At 42.4% G+C, this 21,493-nt stretch overlaps 1 protein-coding gene across 4 annotated transcripts in view; it reads right to left on the reverse strand.

Moving 5' to 3' along the window:
• Npnt (nephronectin) overlaps positions 1–4,797 on the reverse strand; it is a 61,383-nt gene extending 56,586 nt beyond the window's left edge. For 2 of the 4 annotated variants that reach the window (XM_048333788.1, XM_048333787.1), the window contains exons 1-2: positions 4,519–4,797; positions 2,415–2,515 (exon numbers count right to left, since the gene is read on the reverse strand). In XM_048333788.1, coding sequence (XP_048189745.1) covers positions 2,415–2,515; positions 4,519–4,589 — 172 coding nt within the window. In that variant the 5' untranslated portion in view covers positions 4,590–4,797. The remainder of the gene's footprint in view (positions 1–2,414; positions 2,516–4,518) is intronic. The other 2 variants (XM_048333790.1, XM_048333789.1) reach the window with 1 other exon arrangement.
• Positions 4,798–21,493: the final 16,696 nt, after the last annotated feature.

Here is a 21,493-nt window from a genome sequence, read left to right on the forward strand (position 1 = left end):
TCGTCTGAGGAGATTTCTCCTTGGAATTCTTTCAGCATACCTGGCAGACAGCCCCTGTGCCCCTAATCTCTGCCTTCAGGGGAAGATGTATTTGCCATGGCTACCAGGGCATTTTGCCTATGCACCATTATGCTGGGTGGGGCTAGGAGGCTTGTATGGACCTCAAAGCACTATTACATTAGATTTGAGAGTTGCCTGCAAATTACAGGAACAAAGAAGGAGGAAATTAACTCCCCTACAAAGAGATACCCTTGTTCTTTTTCACATGAGAAGGACAGGCCAAGAGAAGAATCCATTCTTCACTGCCTGGTTACTACAGCCTGGTGGTTCATCAAATGACATACCTGTTAGCCTCTAGCTATACAAAGAATTCTGACACTGTGATATAAATGGCAGAAGGCTAAATCCTACCAGGGATGCTTGTTTTTGACCATCTCTACTTAAAAATAATGTAGAGTAGACAAACCAGGGGGAGCACAACTAGTTCTTCCACTTACTGGAAATGAGAATGACCATCAACTCTTTAGCAGCAGGCCGCATTGCAACTAGTTAAAGGGTCCAGCTCTTAAGAGACACACACAAGGAACAAGAGTCGGCTTCACTTTTTCACCTTCCCATCCCCAACCATAGACAACAGTCTAGATGCCCCTCTCTCCACTTCACAAAGGGAAAGATAAATTCTCAAAAGTTAAACAGCTGAGGGGCTGGGGATATAGCCTAGTGGCAAGAGTGCCTGCCTCGGATACACGAGGCCCTAGGTTCGATTCCCCAGCACCACATATACAGAAAACGGCCAGAAGCGGCGCTGTGGCTCAAGTGGCAGAGTGCTAGCCTTGAGCAAAAAAGAAGCCAGGGACAGTGCTCAGGCCCTGAGTCCAAGGCCCAGGACTGGCCCAAAAAAAAAAAAAAAGTTAAACAGCTGAGGGGCTGGGAGAATATGGTCTAGTGGCAAGAGTGCTCATCTCGTATACATGAAGCCCTGGGTTCGATTCCTCAGCACCACATATATAGAAAATGGCCAGAAGTGGCTCTGTGGCTCAAGTGGCAGAGTGCTAACCTTGAGCAAAAAAGAAGCCAGGGACAGTGCTCAGGCCCTGAGTTCAAGGCCCAGGACTGGCTCAAAAAAAAAAAAAAGTTAAACAGCTGAGGAAACATCTAACTTTCTCGAATGTCAAACATTGCCCATCTATGTCTAAGGCAGGTTCCTTCATCACTAGCTCTCACCTTCTGAACTACCTTCTCTATTCCTAGATGCCGTTCCTTGTTCATAATAAAGCATGAACCCAACTCAGACCTCTCTCCTGGCCCCCATTTCACCAGAAGTATTCACGTAGCAATCTAAATATGCCTTGGAAATTCAATCATTTGGAGTCTTTAAAAAAAGGGGGGGGGGGCTGGGGATATAGCCTAGTGGCAAGAGTGCCTGCCTCGGATACACGAGGCCCTAGGTTCGATTCCCCAGCACCACATATACAGAAAACGGCCAGAAGCGGCGCTGTGGCTCAAGTGGCGGAGTGCTAGCCTTGAGCGGGAAGAAGCCAGGGACAGTGCTCAGGCCCGGAGTCCAAGGCCCAGGACTGGCCAAAAAAAAAAAAGGGGGGGGGGAGGTATGAATTTTGAGATTCAGGTCAGATTTGGGAACAAACTTCCTAATTTCTGAAATATTTATGATATGGCTATGAATTTTACCATTAACATACCCATCTTGATCAGAGAAAAAAAGCCAGGGCACTTAGTACATGATTTTGACTAATTACAAAGCTTGCAAATGATGCTTTTTTCAGAGATGTTTTTTCTCTAATTATCTTGTGTGGTTTACATAAAATAGTGAAAATATAATCCCTTTTTCATAAAAAATTCACACCAAAGTATCCTATGATACTTTACACAAGAGACAGAGTGAGGATTTTATAAGTTCTCCTATGTTGAAAATGAACTATACAACTTTCAGGTGGGGATGGGAGGGAAAAACTGGGAGGGGTAGGGAGACATTGTCCAAAAAGAAATGTACTCATTACCTGACTTATATAACTGTAACTCCTTTCTACATCACCTTTATAATGACAATTAAAAATGTTTTCAATAAGTTCTCAGCTTATTTAGTGTAAATATAGTCTAGACTCATTATCTCAACTCCATCTCACAGCCTGAAGTAAAGGAAGGAGTAAGCCTGACAACACAGGAGCTGGAGATAAGAGGAGAAGCGCTCCAATGAACAACAGCCCAGGTGATTCTTCATGTGTGACAAAGCTGACACCTTCATGCAGGTGGCTCAGGATGGGAAGGAGCAGAATAAGGGGTTGTGTGTATCTGTAGCCTCAGGTCCACTCTACCTAGCTGAGCTTCTGCTCAGTGGGCTGCGGATCATTGTACAAGTCCCACCTCCTGGAGAACGGAACTCCTGGGATACTCACGTTGACAATGTCCCCAGGACTGGCGAGCCCAGCCCCAGCAGCAGTCAATCCTCCCTCCATACCGACAAAGGCCAATGGAGGACACTATTTGCCGGGGCCACCTACCAAACAAAAAACCAAAATAAACAAAGGTGCTTGAGATAAAAAATACAGATTTCTCTTTGTTATGGGGGGGGGGAGAAAAATCACTCAACAACCTTCTACAAAATCTTTCATGCCTGCAGAAACGCAAGGATAAAACACCTTCGCATCATAGTTCTGCTCTGATCTAATTTCAAGTTGCAGACAATTAAACCGACACACCTCCAGTACACAGCGGGAAGGGTGTGGAGACTCTTTCATAACCACCAGTTGTGCCAAAGGTGCCATTCACAGGGTGATTTCTAAAGCTTGAAATGAAACAGATTCCTCAAAGACTCACACCTGTTACTGAAGGGTGGGGTGTCAATTTTAACTGCAAAGTATTTAAGACCAGTCAAACCAAAACCAATTTCTGCCTCATATAAAGGGCAAATGGGGGATAAGGCAAAAAGAGGTTTCTAAACAAGAAGAAAAAAATCAAATGAAACAGGGCCTTTCTGAGAGATGTAACAGGAAACAGGGGAGACAGAAACAGATAGGTATAGACAAAGATACAGACACAGACAGACAGAAACACACTAGCAAATCTAAATAAAACCAGACAAAGTGTTAAAGTGTAGCTAGTATCTCTAGTGTCCTCCTGGTTTAAAACTTGTCTGTATGAACAATTCATATTACTTTACTCTCAATGTAAGTACCGCCTAAAAAAATAACGCAATTGCAGAATGTAGATTTATCCACCACATTGACACATAATTTGCTAAACTGTTTCTTTGTGTAGATTCACACCTGAGAGGCTGTTTTCCTCCCAGATCATTTTGGTTGTTTTAGACATCTTTTGTAGGGTGTATTAAAACTGTCGTCCTATCATGTGATGCTTTTTGTTGTTGTTGTTGTTGTAAATGTGTGCGAAAAACTCACAATCTACCCAAATGTGGACCTTTTCATTAAAGTAAAACGAAAAGCCTAATTTTTGGCTACTGCCCACTTTTCCTTAAACTCTTTTCATCTATTTTTCTTTCTTTCTTTCTTTCTTTTTGCTTTCTCTGCCCTTCCTGCCCCCCCCCCCCCGCACACACACCGGGCCCAAAGTACAAAAAAAACCCTCATTCTATTTCCTCCTAGCAGGTGGTGAATTTCCAGCTGTGCTTCCCCCCCAGAGCGCCCCACGATTCCCCTCGGGGTTATAAGAAAGCCGCTCCATTAACCGCGGGGTTGATGGGTTACGAGGTTGCAGGTAGAGCAGGTGCGGCCGCGTGGGGCCACGCCGCCATCCACGGAGGGGTGGGGAGGAGACGGGCGGCGCGGGAGCGGGCGTCTGGGTGGCGGGGTAAGGGGGTTCATAGCCCCGCGGCAGCAGCGCGGGGTGCGCGCCCCGACCCCGCTCCCCCCACCCCCGAGCGGACCCCGCGGCGGCGGGGCGGGGCGGAGCCGCTGAGTGACAGGCGAGCCCGAGCCCGGAGGTGGGGACCTGTCAGAGCACGCCGCCCAGCAGGCTCGGCAGAGGTCTGGGGAGTCTTGGGGCGTGCACCCTCTTCCACACACTGGCGCCCCAACTCTCACGCCGCCCTCCCCTCTCAGCGCTTATTTCTCTTCTCATGAAAGCCGAGTGGCGGCGCAGATGCCAACAGGTTCCAGAGCTCGCGCCCTTTGGGGGTGATCCGCAACCCCCCCCAACCCCCCACCCCAGTCTCCAAACAAGGCTTTGGCCGCGACGCCCCGCACGGTTCCCCGGGGGCGCCGTCTGGGGACCGGGGCGCGGGGGGGGGGGGGGGGCCGGGGCCAGGCTGCAGCTCAGACCCAGCCTCAAGCCTCCCTCGTCGCCCGGCCCGGAGCTGGGATGGGCGTTCGCCCCGCTGCGCCCCACCTCGGGGAGCCGAGCCGGGGATCCCGCGGGGCGCCCCCGCTCCTGCCGACCCCCCCCCGCCTGCGCGCTGCCCCAACTTCTGTACCCGGGAGTCGTCACCCCGAGTGTGCACTCAGCGCGGGAAAGGAGACAGGGCGCCCCGGGGCCCCACCTCACCTCCCGTCGAACTCGGCGGCGGCGGGCAGGTAGAGCGAGCACAGGAGCGCGAGCGCCGCGAGGAAATCCATGCCGGCCGGGGAGGCCCGAGCGGCCGCGGGGCAGAGCCGCGCGCCAGGCACAGCTTGGGGTGCACGGTGCTGGGCACTGGGGGGATAGGGGGTGCTTCCTCCTCGGCTCCCCGAAGAGAACTGCAAACCCCGGGAACCCCCAGTCGCCTCCGCCGCGGCTGCCGCGGCCACTGTGCGGCGGGCTGCGCGGCGCAGGTCTGCAGCGCGGCTCGGCCGAGCCCCTCGGCCCCCTCCGGCGAGGGGCGGCGCTGCGGGGGGAGCCGCGCCGCCCGCGGGGAGGGGCGCGCGGGGAGGGGCGCGCGGGGCGGGGCGGGGCGGGGCGAGGGGCGCGAGTGGGGGGCGCGCGCGCCGGACTCGCCGCCCCGGCAGCCACTGGCGCCGGCTGGGGGCTCTCGGCCCTGCCCCAGGGGCGGTGTGGGGAGGGGGGTGGTGAGCAGCTCCTACCACTCCCGGGCGGGCCGAGCGCCCTAAGCTAGCACCAAAGTTGCCAGCCTTTCCTGGGAAAGGAAAAAACGGGGTGCTCAGCAAAAAGAGGGGATCGGGGAAGGAGAGGTTCCGCCCCAACAACAGGTGGTGGGCTGAAGGGGAGAACCACAGCTTGCACCCGAGGGCAGCGAAGGCCTGGGTGGGTGGGAGACGCGGGTTGTGGCTGGAGCTGAGGGGCGCGTGCATTAAGTGAAACCGCAGCAGGACTGGGACCCATGAGCCAAGGCACACGGGGAGCTTGTTTCTCCCGCAGAGTTGGCAAAGCCATAGGGGCGTGTGTGTGTGTGTGTGTGTGTGTGTGTGTGTGTGTATTATTTTGTAACCAACCGAAAGAAATGTTTTGCTTTCCAGTGGAATGTAGAGGAAGAAACGTGCACATAGTTTCTGCCTCGTCAACTCCAAGCACGTTTGGGTAGGACTGGCCCAGGGCAAGTGCCCGCCAGAGAGGAAGGGTTGTAACTTCTTACAAGTGTCTTGATGTCTGATGTTGAGGATATCATTTAGAAACCACGGCAAGTAACCATAGCTCGCTGTTGCAGAGTTAAAAAAAGAAAAAGAAAAAAGTACTACGTTTGCCAGACACCGGTGCAACTCAGGAATCCTTCGACCTAAGGGTCAAGGTTCGAAGCCAGTGACAGTCCTATCCCCAATTAGCCACCACAACGCTGGAAGTGGAGCTGAGATTCAAGTGGTAAAGGGAAAATTCTGACAGCCCGGACGCTGAGTTCAAGCCCCCATACTGGAAAACATAAAAATAAATAAATATTGCTTTTAAAGGACTGTATTAAGATGAAAATACACGACTGTCCTAAAATGCAGTCTTAAACCTACATTTCATCCCGTCATTCCTATTCTTAGTGGCTCTTCTGACCCACTTCCGCCCAGCCTCTAGCCTCCTTGACTTTCCAGGGGTGCATGTCTCTACCTAGTGGTCTTAGACAGTTCCCTCTCCAGACACGAGGATATCTGCATGGCCTACACCTCACTTCAGTCTTTGCTTAAATGCCACCTCCATGAGGACACCCACAGTGACCTTGCCCCCTCCTGATACCACCCTGCCCACCCTATTCTATTTTATGCACACTACTTGACTTCTATTTCTCTGTAGAAGTTGCTTATTTTTCCTTTGCCTGTCTTTTTTTTTTCCTGCTAGAATGTAAACTCTTCAAGGACAGGTATGTTTCATTCATAGTAGTGTGCATGACTACTTGTTAAATGAATTTACTATATTTTAAATACTTTCTCTTTCCTTTCCTTTTCTTCCTTCTTTCTATCTCTTTCCTCCCTCCATCCTTCCCTTCTTTTGGTTTCTTCAACTTGTTAATAGGAAGTCCTGTGGCGAGACTACCTTGCTAGCCTGATCTCCCAATGTGTATAAAAATAGGAAATTTCTGTAAGAAAAAAGAAAACAATAGTTTTCAACTTAAATGACTCTTTGATTTCCAAGTTATGTTCTGTTAGCAAAACATGTTTCTATTTTAATCTTAGGAAACATCGAGGCTAATTCAGGCTTGGGACATTATTTTAGGCAAACAGCTTGGTGTCATCCATTTCAGATCCTTCTAAATGAAGTCCAAAAATGTAGGAGTCAAAATATTTTCCTGCAGAAAATCAAATTTTTGCAAGTGTAATGTAGGCTTGGTTCCAGGCCCCACTGACGATTCCTTAGTTGTTTTATTTGTTGGTTGTTCTATTGGAGTTACAGATACACTCCATAAGAGCAGTGGGTGGTGGAGGAGGGGCTACAGGCTAAGAAACTGATGCTAGAGGAAGGGGGAAGAACTATGTGTGAGGGAAGGTTGAATATCTGAAGTACAAATGCAACGTCCAGTCGGCATGCCTCCTCCTTGACATATTTTCTTTGGCCTACAAACCCCTCTATTCATCCTTACTCGTATGAACAATCTCCATTTACACTTGACGGACCTTACCCGGCAAACCATTCTGGCTTTTTCCTTGGCTGACTCCTGTGGTATGTCATCTATAGTGCATACCCCAAGAGGAGCTCCTGGAACATTGATGCAATTGCCTCTTTACCATGCTGGGTCCCTCTAGACATTAGTCTAGCCAATAGGAAAACAGAGGCAGAGCTGATATTGTTACTGTATCTCATGAGCCTGGTCCACTGACTGGCACAGGCTTAACTGCAATGAATACTAGCAAATTGATTGAATCGAATTGAACTCTGCATGGTGAACTACAGTTTCTCCCTTGAGTAGGCAATAGCTGATCAAAGCAGGGTTGGTTTTCTTGTTTGGTTTTCTGAGACCAGGACTCAAGCTCTGTGGCTGACACTTTTGCTTATTGGCTGGCATTCTACCACCTGAACCATGCCCCAAGTCAGTCTTTGTTGAACCATGATATAAGGAGACTCTAAGACTTCTAAGATCTGTGTTTTGTGCTGCATCTGTGACCACTAGCCATCATTCCAAAAGAAGCAATGAAGTTCCCATAGGTTGGGTGAGGATCAGAATGAAATCCAAGGCCACACATGCTTAGGCAAGTGTCCTACCACTCCTATCTCAGTCTTAAAACAAACAAGCAAGAATGAGATCAAATGTCTTGCTTGTAGCAGAGTCTGTACTAAACTAGTGCGACAGGCTTGGGGTTCGGTTTCCTGCCACATGGTACTTTTCAAGTGATAATCCTAATTTTCCCACGCACAAATATTCCCCGGCCATTGGTTCACAAGGTGATACAGTAAAATAACAAAATAGAATCAAACAAACCTAATTTCAGACATTTGGAAATCAGAAGCTCTGACTTATTTGGTTTTTGCTAAATCAGGATCCTACCACGAACCAGCCCTTTTCCAGGTGCTAGAATTTCAGCTAGGAACAAGATAAAGTCCTTCCGTGAAAGAATATATATTTCAATGTTGAGCCAGTGTGGGTTGTTATTGTTTTGTTTTGCTTTTGTTTGTTTTAGTTTTTGGTTGTTCTGCTTTGTTTTGTTTTTGAGACAGAGCCCCACTGTGTAGCCTAAGCTGGCCTCCAAGTTGAGATCGTTATTACTTCAACCTCAACAGTGCTGGGATTACAGGAGTGCATCACTACACCGAGTAGTTGGGTTATTTCCAGAGCGGTGACATTTTATCAAAGACTGATGTGAGGGAAAGAGCCACATGGGGGTGAAGGTAGATGGGGTCCCGGCAAAAGGTTGGGCAGGAAACATTTTTCTCCTCAGGGTCTGAATGGCTTCTCGCAGTGCCAACAGTTAAACAAGCTATTGCTTTCCACACCACATGTAATGCAATAGCAGAGGCACCATGTCCTTTTTAAAAAATAAAATAACTAACTAACTAAATGAAGATAAGCTACTGTTAGGAGAAGGATAAGAATAGCTGCTTATTCAAATCAATCTTGACTTCCAACTGAGCAAGAATTATGAAGAGTGCTCTAGCCATGGAGGAAGGGCTTTGGTCAGATGATCAGCAGATAAGGATACTTCTAGAAGAACTACTTTGTCGAGAATCTTCCTTAGTCACATCAGAAATGACTGTTGGAGTATATTGCCTCTTTGGGAACTATACATCACTCACAATCTTTTCTTCTTCTATTGGCACTAATGTGAACACCCGAGTGTTGTTTAAGCAATGAACAGAGAGACATATTTCCAAGCCAGACTCATGGTTTCTGTGGCAGCTAGATGTCCTTAAAAATTTACTAAGCTTCTGATCTAATTGCTTCCAGTCAGTTCCTTGTGCAGATAACCACAAAACTTTTTTCTAGCCCTAGTTCTTAGCATTGGTTCTTCACTGCCTTATACCCATCCATACTTGACTCTCTCATACTAAGGAGGCCACTTGAGGCTTAGCTGCAATCATCAGCCTATTTCAGAAGACTTACTTTGATCTTTGCTTAGGAGACTTGGATCTCTTTATTTGTGTGGCTGGGACATCAAAGTGTCATTTTCAACTCTGAGAGGACCCAAATTTCTAGGTCTTCCTGGATGTTCCTATGTCTTTCTGTTGCTGCTTATACAACCACTAGTTCTTGCCTGAACGCAGTTCTTTCTCATGACACCTTACTAAAAGCAACAAGGAAGAGAGATGCTAATATTCTCAGGTTTTAGAATAATCATCTCTTGATCTGGGTATGTGTTACTACTAGCTTCCCAATGACTGTAGGTAATGCTGACTTTTGATACAACACAAGTGTCACCAGCTTTCCATCCTCATCTAGCAGTGGTAGACTTGTGTGCCGTATAAACTGATCATATTATCATTGCAATGACATCATACCACAAGCCAAATAAAAAGCAAACAGACAAACAATAAACAAATAACCTTCTAGCCTGTCCTCTGGCTTACCTAGATAACTGTATACTTGTCATACTTGCCTGGCCACTAGAAAAGGCAGGCCTTTAGTAACCGATATCTTGTGATGCTTGTAGCTTTGTCAGTTTAGGAAAAAGGTCAAGATGCTGTGAAATGAGACTTCCAAACATGTGATGACTTTTACAAGAGAGGAATTTATTTCTTCATCATGTAATGGTCTGAGATGAGTGTATCAGTTTGGAGGGCAGCTATCATTCAGATCCAAGGGTGACAATGACTCTTGCCACCATCACAGTCACTTGGAACCACAACCATTCGAGCCAGTGAGAAGGAGGGAAAGAGAGTGTGGATGAAGTTCATCTGTTCTGGTAAAGAGCAGAGCCAGGAAACACTACTTGTCCCAGGTCCTCAGCTTCATTGGAAAGAACTAAATCACATGGTCACATCCAGTTGCAAAGGAGGTTGGAAAACATAACAGCAGCCTTGTAGGCTTGTGCCCTTTTCTCTATGACTATGGAAAGAGGGAAAGCAAAATTTGGAAAGCAGTAAATAATCTCTACCACAACCAGTTAAGCATGAGATATCTGTAGATACTCAAATGGACAAGTTAGAACAGGCTCTAGGATTGGCAACTCTGGAACTCAGAGGAGAGTTTGGGCTTGTGACAGAAATTAAGTTGAGAGATGCCAATGGTATTTAAATCCTATGGACTGGAATAGAATGAATGAATGTTAGCCATGCAATGAAGAGAGTAAGGGAAGAAGTAAAAATTAAGGAGACTAAGAATTGAGCCCCGGGGTACTCCAAAATTTAAACTTGAGCAAGGAGGAGACAGACACAGGTATCGAGTCTGTAAAGGAGATAGAGGTGTAATAGCAAAGTCCTAGAAGCCATAGATAGAAAGGATTTTAAGAATCTGAGAGTGGCGAACTATATCAAGTGTTGGTGAGAGGTTAAGGAGGATCAGGACTGAGATATGATCGTTAGATATGACAAAGAAGGAGATCATTGGTAATATTGGTAACTAGTTTTAGAAGAATGATGAGGATGAGACCCTGGTTTTACTGTATTGAAAATAGGAAGAGGTGATTAAATAACAAAGGAAAAAAGTTAGACAATTATTAGAAGCAAAGAAACAACTTGGCAGTTGGAGTACAATGTTTTAGTGAGGCTTTTCTTTAAAGGAGAAAAATTTATAAGCATATTTATATAGAAAGAAGCTGTAAAAGCAGAATATGTTGGAAATTGAGAACAAGTTATAGCTTCAAACACAATTATTACTGCTGGTATTTCTTATCCATCTTCAAATAATTCTGCAAAAGAAAATGAAAAACTATTTGAGAGGCCTTTGATTCTATTTGAATATTCTCTGAAGAACTGAAATGGGCAAGGATGGCTGGGACCCCAAATTATAAAGAAATCTCAAGTGTTACAAAATTGAGTCACAGTCTTCCAATCTTTATTGTTTAAAAAAAATCATGTCGATGATTTCATACAAATGTGAAAGAAAATTTTGATTCATTATTTGCTTGTAAAAGTGGGAAGATTACTCTATATTGATAAGGAACTTTTATAAGGCAAGCACTTTTTTTTGCCAGTCCTGGGCCTTGGACTCAGGGCCTGAGCACTGTCCTTGGCTTCTTTTTGCTCAAGGCTAGCACTCTGCCACTTGAGGCACAGCACCATTTCTGGCCATTTTCTATATATGTAGTGCTGGGGAATTGAACCCAGGGCTTCATGTATATGAGGCAAGCACTTTTGCCAATAGGCTATATTCCCAGCCCAATAAGGAACTTTTAGTTTTCACTTGTAACATACCCCCTCAACATCGACAATGAAAACCCCTTTCACGGGTGTATAGCTTAATGCAAGGTTGATTCTTGCACAACCCCTGCCAGTCACTACTCAAGGATCTGTGATCCTTCCTTCCACTCTTGTCTCTTCCTGGGCTTCACATGTAACTGTGAGGATAAGGGAAAGAACCCAGGCAGTCACGTGTGGGGATGTAAGACATACTTTTGGCCACAACCCTGTGACAAGGTCCTAAATTAACTACAATGACACTGGAAAGCTTTCCAATGTACCAAGAAGGAAAACATTTGTTTTTAATGCATACCATTGTCTTTATTATGCTCAATAAACTAACGAGCTTATTATTTCATTATTATTGAAAAAAGTTGAACTCATCACGGAAAGAGGACTACAGACCGATTTCCCTGATGAACATAGACGCAAAAATTCTCAACAAAATTCAGGCCAATCGACTTTAACAGGTTATCAAAAAAATCATACACCACGATCAAACTGGATTCATTCCAGGGATGCAAAGTTGGTTTAATATATGCAAGTCAATTAATGTAATCCACCACATCAACAGGAGCAAGGTAAAGAACCACGTGGTTTTATCTCTGGATGCGGAAAAAGCGTTCGATAAAATCCAGCACCCATTTATGCTTAAAGCCCTGGAAAAACTGGGATTCCAGGGAACATTCCTGAATATAATCAAGGCAGTTTATGACAAACCAACAGCAAGCATAACTCTAAAAGGGGAAAAACTAAAGCCATTCCCTTTAAAATCAGGAACAAGGCAGGGATGTCTGCTCTCTCCCCTGCTCTTCAACATAGTACTAGAATTCCTAGCCAGAGCAATTAGGCAAGAAGAAAATATAAAGGGGATCCAAATAGGAAAAGATGAAGTTAAACTTTCTCTCTTCACAGATGACATGATCCTATACCTAAAGAATCCCATAGACTCTACCCCCAAGCTACTAGAGCTGATCCAAAACTTTGGCAAAGTTGCAGGATATAAAATAAACCTTCAAAAATCAACGGCCTTTCTCTATGCTAACAACCCGAAGACAGAGGCTGAAATCAGGAAAGCAACTCCTTTTGCAATAGCCCCCAAAAGCATAAAATACCTAGGAATAACCTTAACCAAAGAAGTGAAAGACCTCTATGATGAGAACTTTAAAAACCTGAAAAACGAAATTAAGTCAGAACTAAGGAAATGGAAAAACCTCCCATGCTCCTGGATTGGGAGGATTAATATAATCAAAATGGCAATATTGCCTAAGGCTATCTACAAATTCAATGCAATACCCATTAATATCCCAAGAACATTTTTTAATGAAATAGAGGAAGCAATCCAGAAATTCATATGGAACAATAAAAGACCTAGAATAGCAAAAACAATCCTAAGCAGAAAGAACAGTGCTGGAGGAATTACAATACCCAACTTAAAGCTGTATTATAAAGCTATAGTAATAAAAACAGCTTGGTATTGGCACCGGAACAGGCCTGAAGACCAATGGAACAGAATTGAAGACCCAGAAATGAACCCACAGAACTATGCCTACTTAATCTTTGATAAAGGAGCTAAAACAATAGTATGGAAGAAAGACAGCCTCTTTAACAAATGGTGCTGGCAAAACTGGCTCAACACATGCAACAAACTAAAACTAGATCCTTATATATCACCCTGCACCAAAATCAATTCCAAATGGATTAAAGACCTCAAAATCAAAACAGACACACTGAAAGCACTAAAGGAAGGAGTAGGAGAAACACTTGGGCTCCTTGGCACAGGACAGAACTTCCTTAACAAAGACCCAGAAAGGCTACAAATCAAAGAAAGGTTGGACAAATGGGACTGCATCAAACTGCAGAGCTTCTGCACGGCAAAGGACATAGCTCGCAAGATAAACAGAAAGCCCACAGACTGGAAGAAGATCTTTACCGGCCATTCAACGGACAAAGGCCTCATATCTAAAATATATGCAGAACTAAAAAAATTACCTTCCTCCAAAACAAAACCGCAAAGAACCAATAGCCCCCTCATCAAGTGGGCTAAAGACTTACAAAGAGACTTCTCTGATGAGGAAATGAGAATGGCCAGGATACATATGAAAAAATGCTCTACATCAGTGGCCATAAAAGAAATGCAAATCAAAACAACATTGAGATTCCATCTCACCCCAGTAAGAATGTCCTATATCAAGAAAACTAACAATAATAATTGTTGGAGGGGATGTGGCCAAAAGGAAACCCTACTTCATTGTTGGTGGGAATGTAAACTGGTTCAGCCACTCTGGCAAGCAGTATGGAGATTCCTCAGAAGGCTAAATATAGAACTCCCCTATGACCCAGCAGCCCCACTTTTGGGTATCTATCCAAAAGACCACAAACAAAATCACAGTAATGCCACCAGCACAACAATGTTCATCACAGCACAATTTGTCATAGCTAGAATCTGGAACCAACCCAGATGCCCCTCAGTAGACGAATGAATCAGGAAAATGTGGTACATATACACAATGGAATTTTATGCCTCTATCAGAAAGAATGACATTGTCCCATTTGTAAGGAAATGGAAGGACTTGGAAAAAATTATACTAAGTGAAGTGAGCCAGACCCAAAGAAACATGGACTCTATGGTCTCCCTTATTGGGAATAATTAGTACAGGTTTAGGCAAGTCATAGCAGCGCATCACAAGGCCCAATAGCTATACCTTATGAACACCTAAGATGATGCTAAGTGAAATGAACTCCATGTTATAGAGACAATTGTTATATCACAGTTGTAACTACTTTCAACATCCCATGTGTATCTATAGCTTCTATTATTGATGTTGTTCTTGTATCACCTTCCTGTGGTTGTACCTACACTATCTCTGTAATCTTATCTGAGTATATTGGAAACCGTGTATACTGGTATTGGAACTAGGAAATTGAAAGGAAATACCAAAATTTAGAGACACAGGGTAAAAAAAGACAAACAACTACAAAAGCAATACTTGCAAAACTGTTTGGTGTAAGTGAACTGAACACCTCAGGGGGGGAAAGGGTAAGGGGGAGGGGGGAGGGGGGTATGAGGGACAAGGTAACAAACAGTACAAGAAATGTATCCAATGCCTAACGTATGAAACTGTAACCTCTCTGTACATCAGTTTGATAATAAAAATTTGAAAAAAAAAGTTGAACATTATTTCTGACATCACATTATCTTTGAAAATCATTTTCCAGAATTTACTTAGTCAATAATTTCTCATCATGGAGAAAGATACATATTTATCAGAAATTTGAAACATAATACCCAATTAGATAAGGCAATTTGCATAATGTATGTAGCCCATCTCATAGCACCTAGAGTAAGTCTTAAACACGTCTATTGCCTCTGTGACTCAAGTGGAGATTTCACTACTAGGAATTAAACACTTTGATCCTCAGATTTTTCAGTGTAAGAGGCAGATAACTGCAAACACTTACTTTAAGGTTTTTCCCTACCTAAACCAATTCTTGGCAATGTTGACTCTCTAATCTCCATGGAGCTTTTATCAAAGGATTTGTAGAAATTTGTTTCCAAAAATACTCTTACATTCTACAGCCACATGGGGAAGTACTAGTTATGTTTTTCATCTTCCCTAATAAGTTGTCAGATGCTTCTTTTTGGTCTTTAAAATATCAATCTGTTCTCAAGCAATATGGAAGACCAGTTCTTCAGGCATAAAAATCCTTGTTAAAATAAATGATATTTATAGAAGCAGTCTAGGTAGGAGGTGCTATCTCTCAAATGCCTGGATTTCCCACATATACACCTTGGAGCAAGTTAATTGTGACTTAGAATGCAGACCCTGCAAAAATGCTTCTACTGCTGAGCAGAAGATGTCACAAGTTTGTTATGAGAAATAGTCAAATAAGATCTGCATCTGAACTTTCTGGAAAACTAACATAGGCGCTATTTGACATATCTTACCCCTACAAGGTAACTAGTAGCTTATAGAATTAGGGCCAAAGGAAAGTATTTCCCCTCCTGCGAAAACTGTATGCCTTCTAAAGTGCATTCCAAACATCTATGCAGACAGTAGAAAATGATTTATAGTTGTCAGAGTCAGAGAGATGAGTAAGTAGGCACAAAAGATTTTCGGGGCAGGGAAGATTTTTTTTTTTTTTTTTTTTGCCAGTCCTGGGGCTTGAACTCAGGGCCTAGGTGCTATCCCTGAGCCTCTTTGTCTTTGTGCTGAAGGCTGGCCCTCTACTACTTGAGCCACAGCTCCACTTCTAGCTTTTTTTTTTTTTTAAGAGTAGTTTATTAGAGATAAGAGTCTCAGACTTTTCTGCATGGGCTGGCTTTGAACCATGGTCCTCAGATCTCAGCCTCCTGAGTAGCTAGGATTACAGGTGTGAACCACCAGCACCTGGTGGGAAAGTGTTCTTTATGGTAGTACAATCATGGAAACATGTCATGTCATTATACCTTTACTAAACCCACTGAATGGGTTTGCACCAAGAGGCATCTCCATTGTGAACTACAGATTTCTGGTGATAATGGTATGTCAATAGAGGTTCATCAATTACAGTAAAGGTGCCATGTTGACAGTAAGGAGATTGCACACAAGAAACAAGAATTTGTGAAAATTTCTATATCTCAGATTTTCTATAATCTTAAAACTACTCTAAAAATAGCCTACTTTTTTTCTTTAAAATAGCTTCCAGGAAACTTGGGTTTAAACTCTATCACGTTATTTTTACTTGTTTATTCATTCATGTATTTATTGTGTCAGTACATGAGCTTGAACTTGGGGCCTGAGTGCTATCCCTTAGGTTTTTTTGCTCAAGGCTGGCTTTCTACCATTTGAATCACAGCTCCACTTCTGGCTTTTTGTGTTGAACTGGAGATAAGAATCTCACAGACTTTCCTGCCCAGGCTGGCTTCTAACTTCAATGCTCAGATCTCAGACTCTTGAATATCTAAGATTACAGGCATGGGCCATCAGTCCTGGTCTCTAATTGTGAGTTAATTTAACTATTAGGGTAGGTCAGCAAGACATAGCTATTAATCTCGATTTTTTTTAACCTTTTACCTTCATTTCATATCACCATTTCTTAAAGTTTTTTTTTTTTTCTCCAAGCGCATTTCAGAAGAAGCAGGACTAAAATAAGCTTGGCAAAATAAAATACAGACTCATGACTATTGACATTTGATTTGACCTCAGAGCTGCAGCTGAATTATTTATTGTTTTAATATTTTGTAATGTTTCTAATATTTCTGCTTGTAACATGGAGCTCTGTTCTCAAACAAGTCTTTAAATATCTGACAGCACTATCTTTCCTTTAAAACAGCTTTACCTTCTTCATAACAGTTTAAATTTGCCTCCTCCCCTGTTTAAGTGGTAAAATCTGTCTCCTACAAAACAGACTGTCTTTCCGTAAATGAAGACACAAAGTACAATTCTGGTACCTCACAACTCTTCATTGGAAAGTTTTTTGTGCATAATGTAAATTAGTTAACACTACTTTTATTTGTTTTGTCCCAAGTAGTAAAGGCTAAATGCCCTAGCTTAGGCTAAAAAATTTCAGTTCCCAGTACAAATACCTTGAAGTATAAAATTAATTGAAATTGAACAGGGAGGTTATTGATAATGTTTTAACTATAGTACTTTCAGTTCTGAGACATCTATATATTAATTACATATTAGCAATTATACAAAGTCAATTCTCTTTATAAGCATTATCTATTTTAAGTAAATATTTAAATATCTATTTAAGTAAATATTAAATATCAAATATCTAATATTTAAGTAAATATTAAATATCTATTAATAAAAATATCTATTTAATAGATATTTAAAACTTAAATATATATTTAAACATTATTTAAGTATTATCTCTGAAATAGTCCCTATTTTTAAGTATTAATTATTTTTGTAAATACAGTTCTAGAAACATAATTTTGAGAACTTAGGGGAAAATAAGTATGAATTACACCTGAAGTCTGGACGAATTTTTTATTTAAGCCTTCTTACAAATATTTATTTAACTTCTTAATCACTTCTCAGAACCTCAGTTTCCTTTTCTATTAGATAAGGAAAAGCAATTATAACACAGCCAGCCAGCATAACTCCACATGGATGATTTGGATCACAATTTGTGCTCTGGCGTATGTGAATACAAAGCTATGGAACACCTGTATTTGTTTTTGTTTTTTCATTTTCTACACTATCTGGGACACAGAGCACTCTGGACCATATCTCCATTTTAATTAATTAAATAATTTTGCTGCAGTGGTTTCCAGTCTCTCACTATGATATAAGCTGGAAGCAGAAGGTTCTGTCTTTTTTTGTTTTTCTTTTTTCTCTTTCCCCCCACCCTCAGTAATGAAGGATCAAACCCAGGGACCCACATATGCTAACCTAATGCTCTACCACTAAGCTATACCTAAGTCCCCAGCTCCTGTCTTTTCAACAACAGGTATGAATTGCTTCTAGAGAAGAAAAGACTCACCTAAAGTAGAGACACACCGTTTATTATTTTCAATGAAATAATGGAAGTCTACATACTAACTCTAAAGAAGAAGAAAGTCTTAGCTGGAGTTAACATCCAGGCTCAGTGTCTAGGAACAGTGTCAAGTGTTCTGAGCCAGGAAAGAAATTGCTTCCAGTTCCTCAGCTTCCATCATTCCTTGGTGCAATCAGCTCAAATGTCTCTATGGTCTAAAGGAAAGATTTATTTTTTCTCATAAATAATTGTGCAGGTATCCCTTGTGTAAAAATGTTCTGTATATTCATCTAATTTGGTTTAGTTTTTTTATAAGAACAGATTGTCACCATGCTTTTGTCTATTTTTATGGCACTAATAATTTTATTCATCAAATGTTATCATAATGGAGGGGAAGGAGGAACAGGAAGAAAAGAGATCCAAAGTTAAATTCAGGAATCAAGGCTTCTCAGAACTTGAGTAATGTGGGCTGGGAATATGGCCTAGTGGCAAGAGTGCTTGCCTCCTACACATGAAACTCACGGTTCGATTCCCCAGCACCACATATACAGAAAACGGCCAGAAGGGGCGCTATGGCTCAGGTGGCAGAGTGCTAGCCTTGAGCGGGAAGAAGCCAGGGATGGTGCTCAGGCCCTGAGTCCAAGGCCCAGGACTGGCCAAAAAAACAAAAACAAAAAAAAAAAAAAAAAAACTTGAGTAATGTCCTAGAGTGGAGGGGAAGGTTTGGAAGATTCAAGGTAGAGATGGTATGATTTATAACATCACACACAGGACTGTTAGCCCTGCCATCTGTGGTAATAATTTGGATCTCCTTAGTGATATTTTCAACTTTCCCCATTGACCTTTTCATGCCTTTAATACCCATTGTCCTCACTCGTTTGGCAGGCTGGTGAGAACTGTATGAGTCGTGGGAAATATACAAAACGCTCTAAAAGACATAGGGAACACATGAAAAGTCTAATGTATATGCAATTATAATTCTAGGAAGGAGACATCAGGAGAGAGAGAATGTGGTATTTGCTTATAATGACATTTTTCAGAAAATGCATGTAGGCACATGTATTTTATCTCCAAAGTGAATTACCATGTCACCTATTTACAATTATTTTTGCCATTCACTTTCATTTTCTGACTTTTTTGCAAGAGACTCTTTATGGTTTCCTCCCAAATACATTTCCCTTGTTTTTCATACTAAAAGATAAATGAACCAGTGACCAATATCAGAAATGATCAAAAATTAATAGAGACTTACCAAAAATGCTAACCTTAACAGAGGTAGTTTAGCAGTGTTTAGGAGAGAGAAGAAGAACCAGCATGAGGAGAAAAGGCAGTAAATGTTAATAGATGCAAGGAAGAAAAGAAAAGCTATTGAGCTCCTACCATTCTTCTTCATCAATGAAAATGGACCATCTTCATATCAAAAAGAGTAGGGCAAATGTAAAGTGAGCCATAAATTTTACAACTCACTCTGGGCAAAGAAATTGAACTACAAAATATGATGCTCTGACTTTCTCAGAGGCAGTATATATCTAATTCAATACTGTAATTAACATCAAGTTTAAATGTCGGTAGTCTCAGAAGAATGAACACAAATCTTGGGTAGAAGTATATTAAAGAAGATGTCATTACCAAATGTCCCTTTGCTATGAAGGGAATTAGACATGTATAATTTTTAATGGAAGGGAGTTTAATTCTGCCTTAGGCTTTATATGACTGAAGGAAACAAATCCATTTTGGCTACTTAAAATAAAGGAGAATTTCCCTTACAGCAGATCCCCCTGGAATACAAAAGACAAGTCCCATGAGGAATTACACTTGCAAACTGAAAAGTCTTCAGGAAGTAGTATCTTTTCTATGGTGGCCTCACACGTTTCTCTCATTTGCATTTTTCTGTGTCCTCTGCCTTGTGCGATGCTTTCTGCAGACTGGCTGGCTATGCGTATCCCTCCCTCTGGACATGGCGCCTAGGAGCTCTCCTACAGTCTCTCATTCTACATTCTTTGGAATTCTCTAATATGTCAACACCAGAATGGGAGTTCAAATTCTCAAGAGGAAAACCACCAGACTGGCCTGGTTCATGGATATCTAGCTTTTTCCTAATCAGAGGGTGGGTTTATTTGGTACAAATAAATTAGAGCGGATGCTTTAATTTTCCTATTTAGAGAAGGGAGAGTATTTGGGGGCTGTTGAGAGGAAAGGGGTTATTTTGGGATCCTGGCATTTGAACTCTTGGCTTTGACCTTGGGTAGGCAGGTGCTCTATCATTTAAGTCATATCTGTGGCTCATTTTGGTTTTGCTGTTTTTCCATAGGATATCACTTTGTACCTGGGCTGCCCTAGACTATGATTCTCTTATTTGCAATTCCAGAATAGTTTGGATGATATTAGGGCCCAACCTTTTGTTGGCTGAGATGGGGTCTCACAAACGTTTTTCCCTGACTGGCCTTGAACCACAATGGGAGAGAGTACTCTTAAAGAAGACAACTGGGAAGAAATAGCAAAATGTGCCTCTAGTCACTATACTCTGGCCTCAATGTTTTAGTGTTTCAAATTCTCACAAAATTTTAGGCATCTACAAGGCCAAGTTCACATGGAGGGACATGTTTGGGGAAAAGAAATATTAAAAAGGGGATATTTGCCTTTATTGGTGGTTTTTGCCTAGCTACCAGAGATAGGAGGATTGAGGCTTTAGGAAAGCAAGGCCACAAGTTAGTGAGATCTTCTTAATTAATAAGCTAGGCATAGTGGCACACACCTGTCATTCTGGTTACTTGGGAAGCATAGGAAGCATGGTTTGAGTCTGGCCCCAGGCAAAAACACGAGAAGCTACTGGAAAAAGAACTAAAGCAAAAAGAAGTTGAGCATGTGGTTCAAGTGGTAGAGTGTCTGCCTAACAAGTATAGGACCCTGAGTCAAACCCCAATACTGGGGGGGGGGGGGGAAGACTACTTTCATATGAAAAGAAAAAAAACCCAAGAAATAAATAAAATAGTATATTTTGTATAAACTGTTCTCTGCAGAGTGAGATTTAAGATCATAAATTTCTCTCCACTAAAGAAGTGAAATTCTAAAATTGAAATAAAGCAGTTTAGTGATATGGTGGGAAATTACATTTTTTTCGGACACATGAGTGAAGTTGTGTATCTAGAATCGGCGGAATGGGAACAGTAGACAGAAAACGTTCAGTTCAAGCCCATGTGATGAACAACTACTGACACTCAATGTTAAAATCTCTATTTATTGTAATATGGCTTGATGGAGACCATGTGAAAATTTTCAGAGGAATTCTCAGAGAAACATGTTTTTCCTTTGTCACCTTCACCTAGGTCAGTTGGAACACACTAGAAGGGAAGTATCTCAAGAAGTCCCTGAAAGCCAGGCTGTGGTATCAGCTACTTAGGAGGCAGCGGTAGGAAGATCACTTGAATCCAGATGTTGATGACCCACTCGAGCAATATAGCAAAAGACTCTGTATCCCCCCCCGCCCCAAAACAAAAAAGTACCTAGAAAGGTAGCTCCTGTGGCCACCATCTGCCTCAAACAGAATCAGTCTGGAGACCAGTCCTGGCCTAATGAGATGGGGGGGTGGGGGCGGGGGGAAGAGGGTACAGGCAGAAGGGTAGCAAGAATATGTGGCTTATTTTTTCAGGGCCATCTTTATAGGATCAGAATTTATCTCTAGCAGCAAAGCAGCCTAATTTAAAGAAATTCTCAAATTTTACTAAAATTTAAATTCATTCAATAGTTTTCAACTAAAATAGTGCGCAAAAATCTTTCAAATATCAAAACGTTAACACACACTTTAAATAAATAAATAGTTGTTCAACCTATTCAGTTAGAAAAAAATCCTGTCAAGAGTTTTAAA

Source organism: Perognathus longimembris, chromosome 24 (genome assembly GCF_023159225.1).
Source record: "Perognathus longimembris pacificus isolate PPM17 chromosome 24, ASM2315922v1, whole genome shotgun sequence".
NCBI lineage: Eukaryota > Metazoa > Chordata > Mammalia > Rodentia > Heteromyidae > Perognathus > Perognathus longimembris.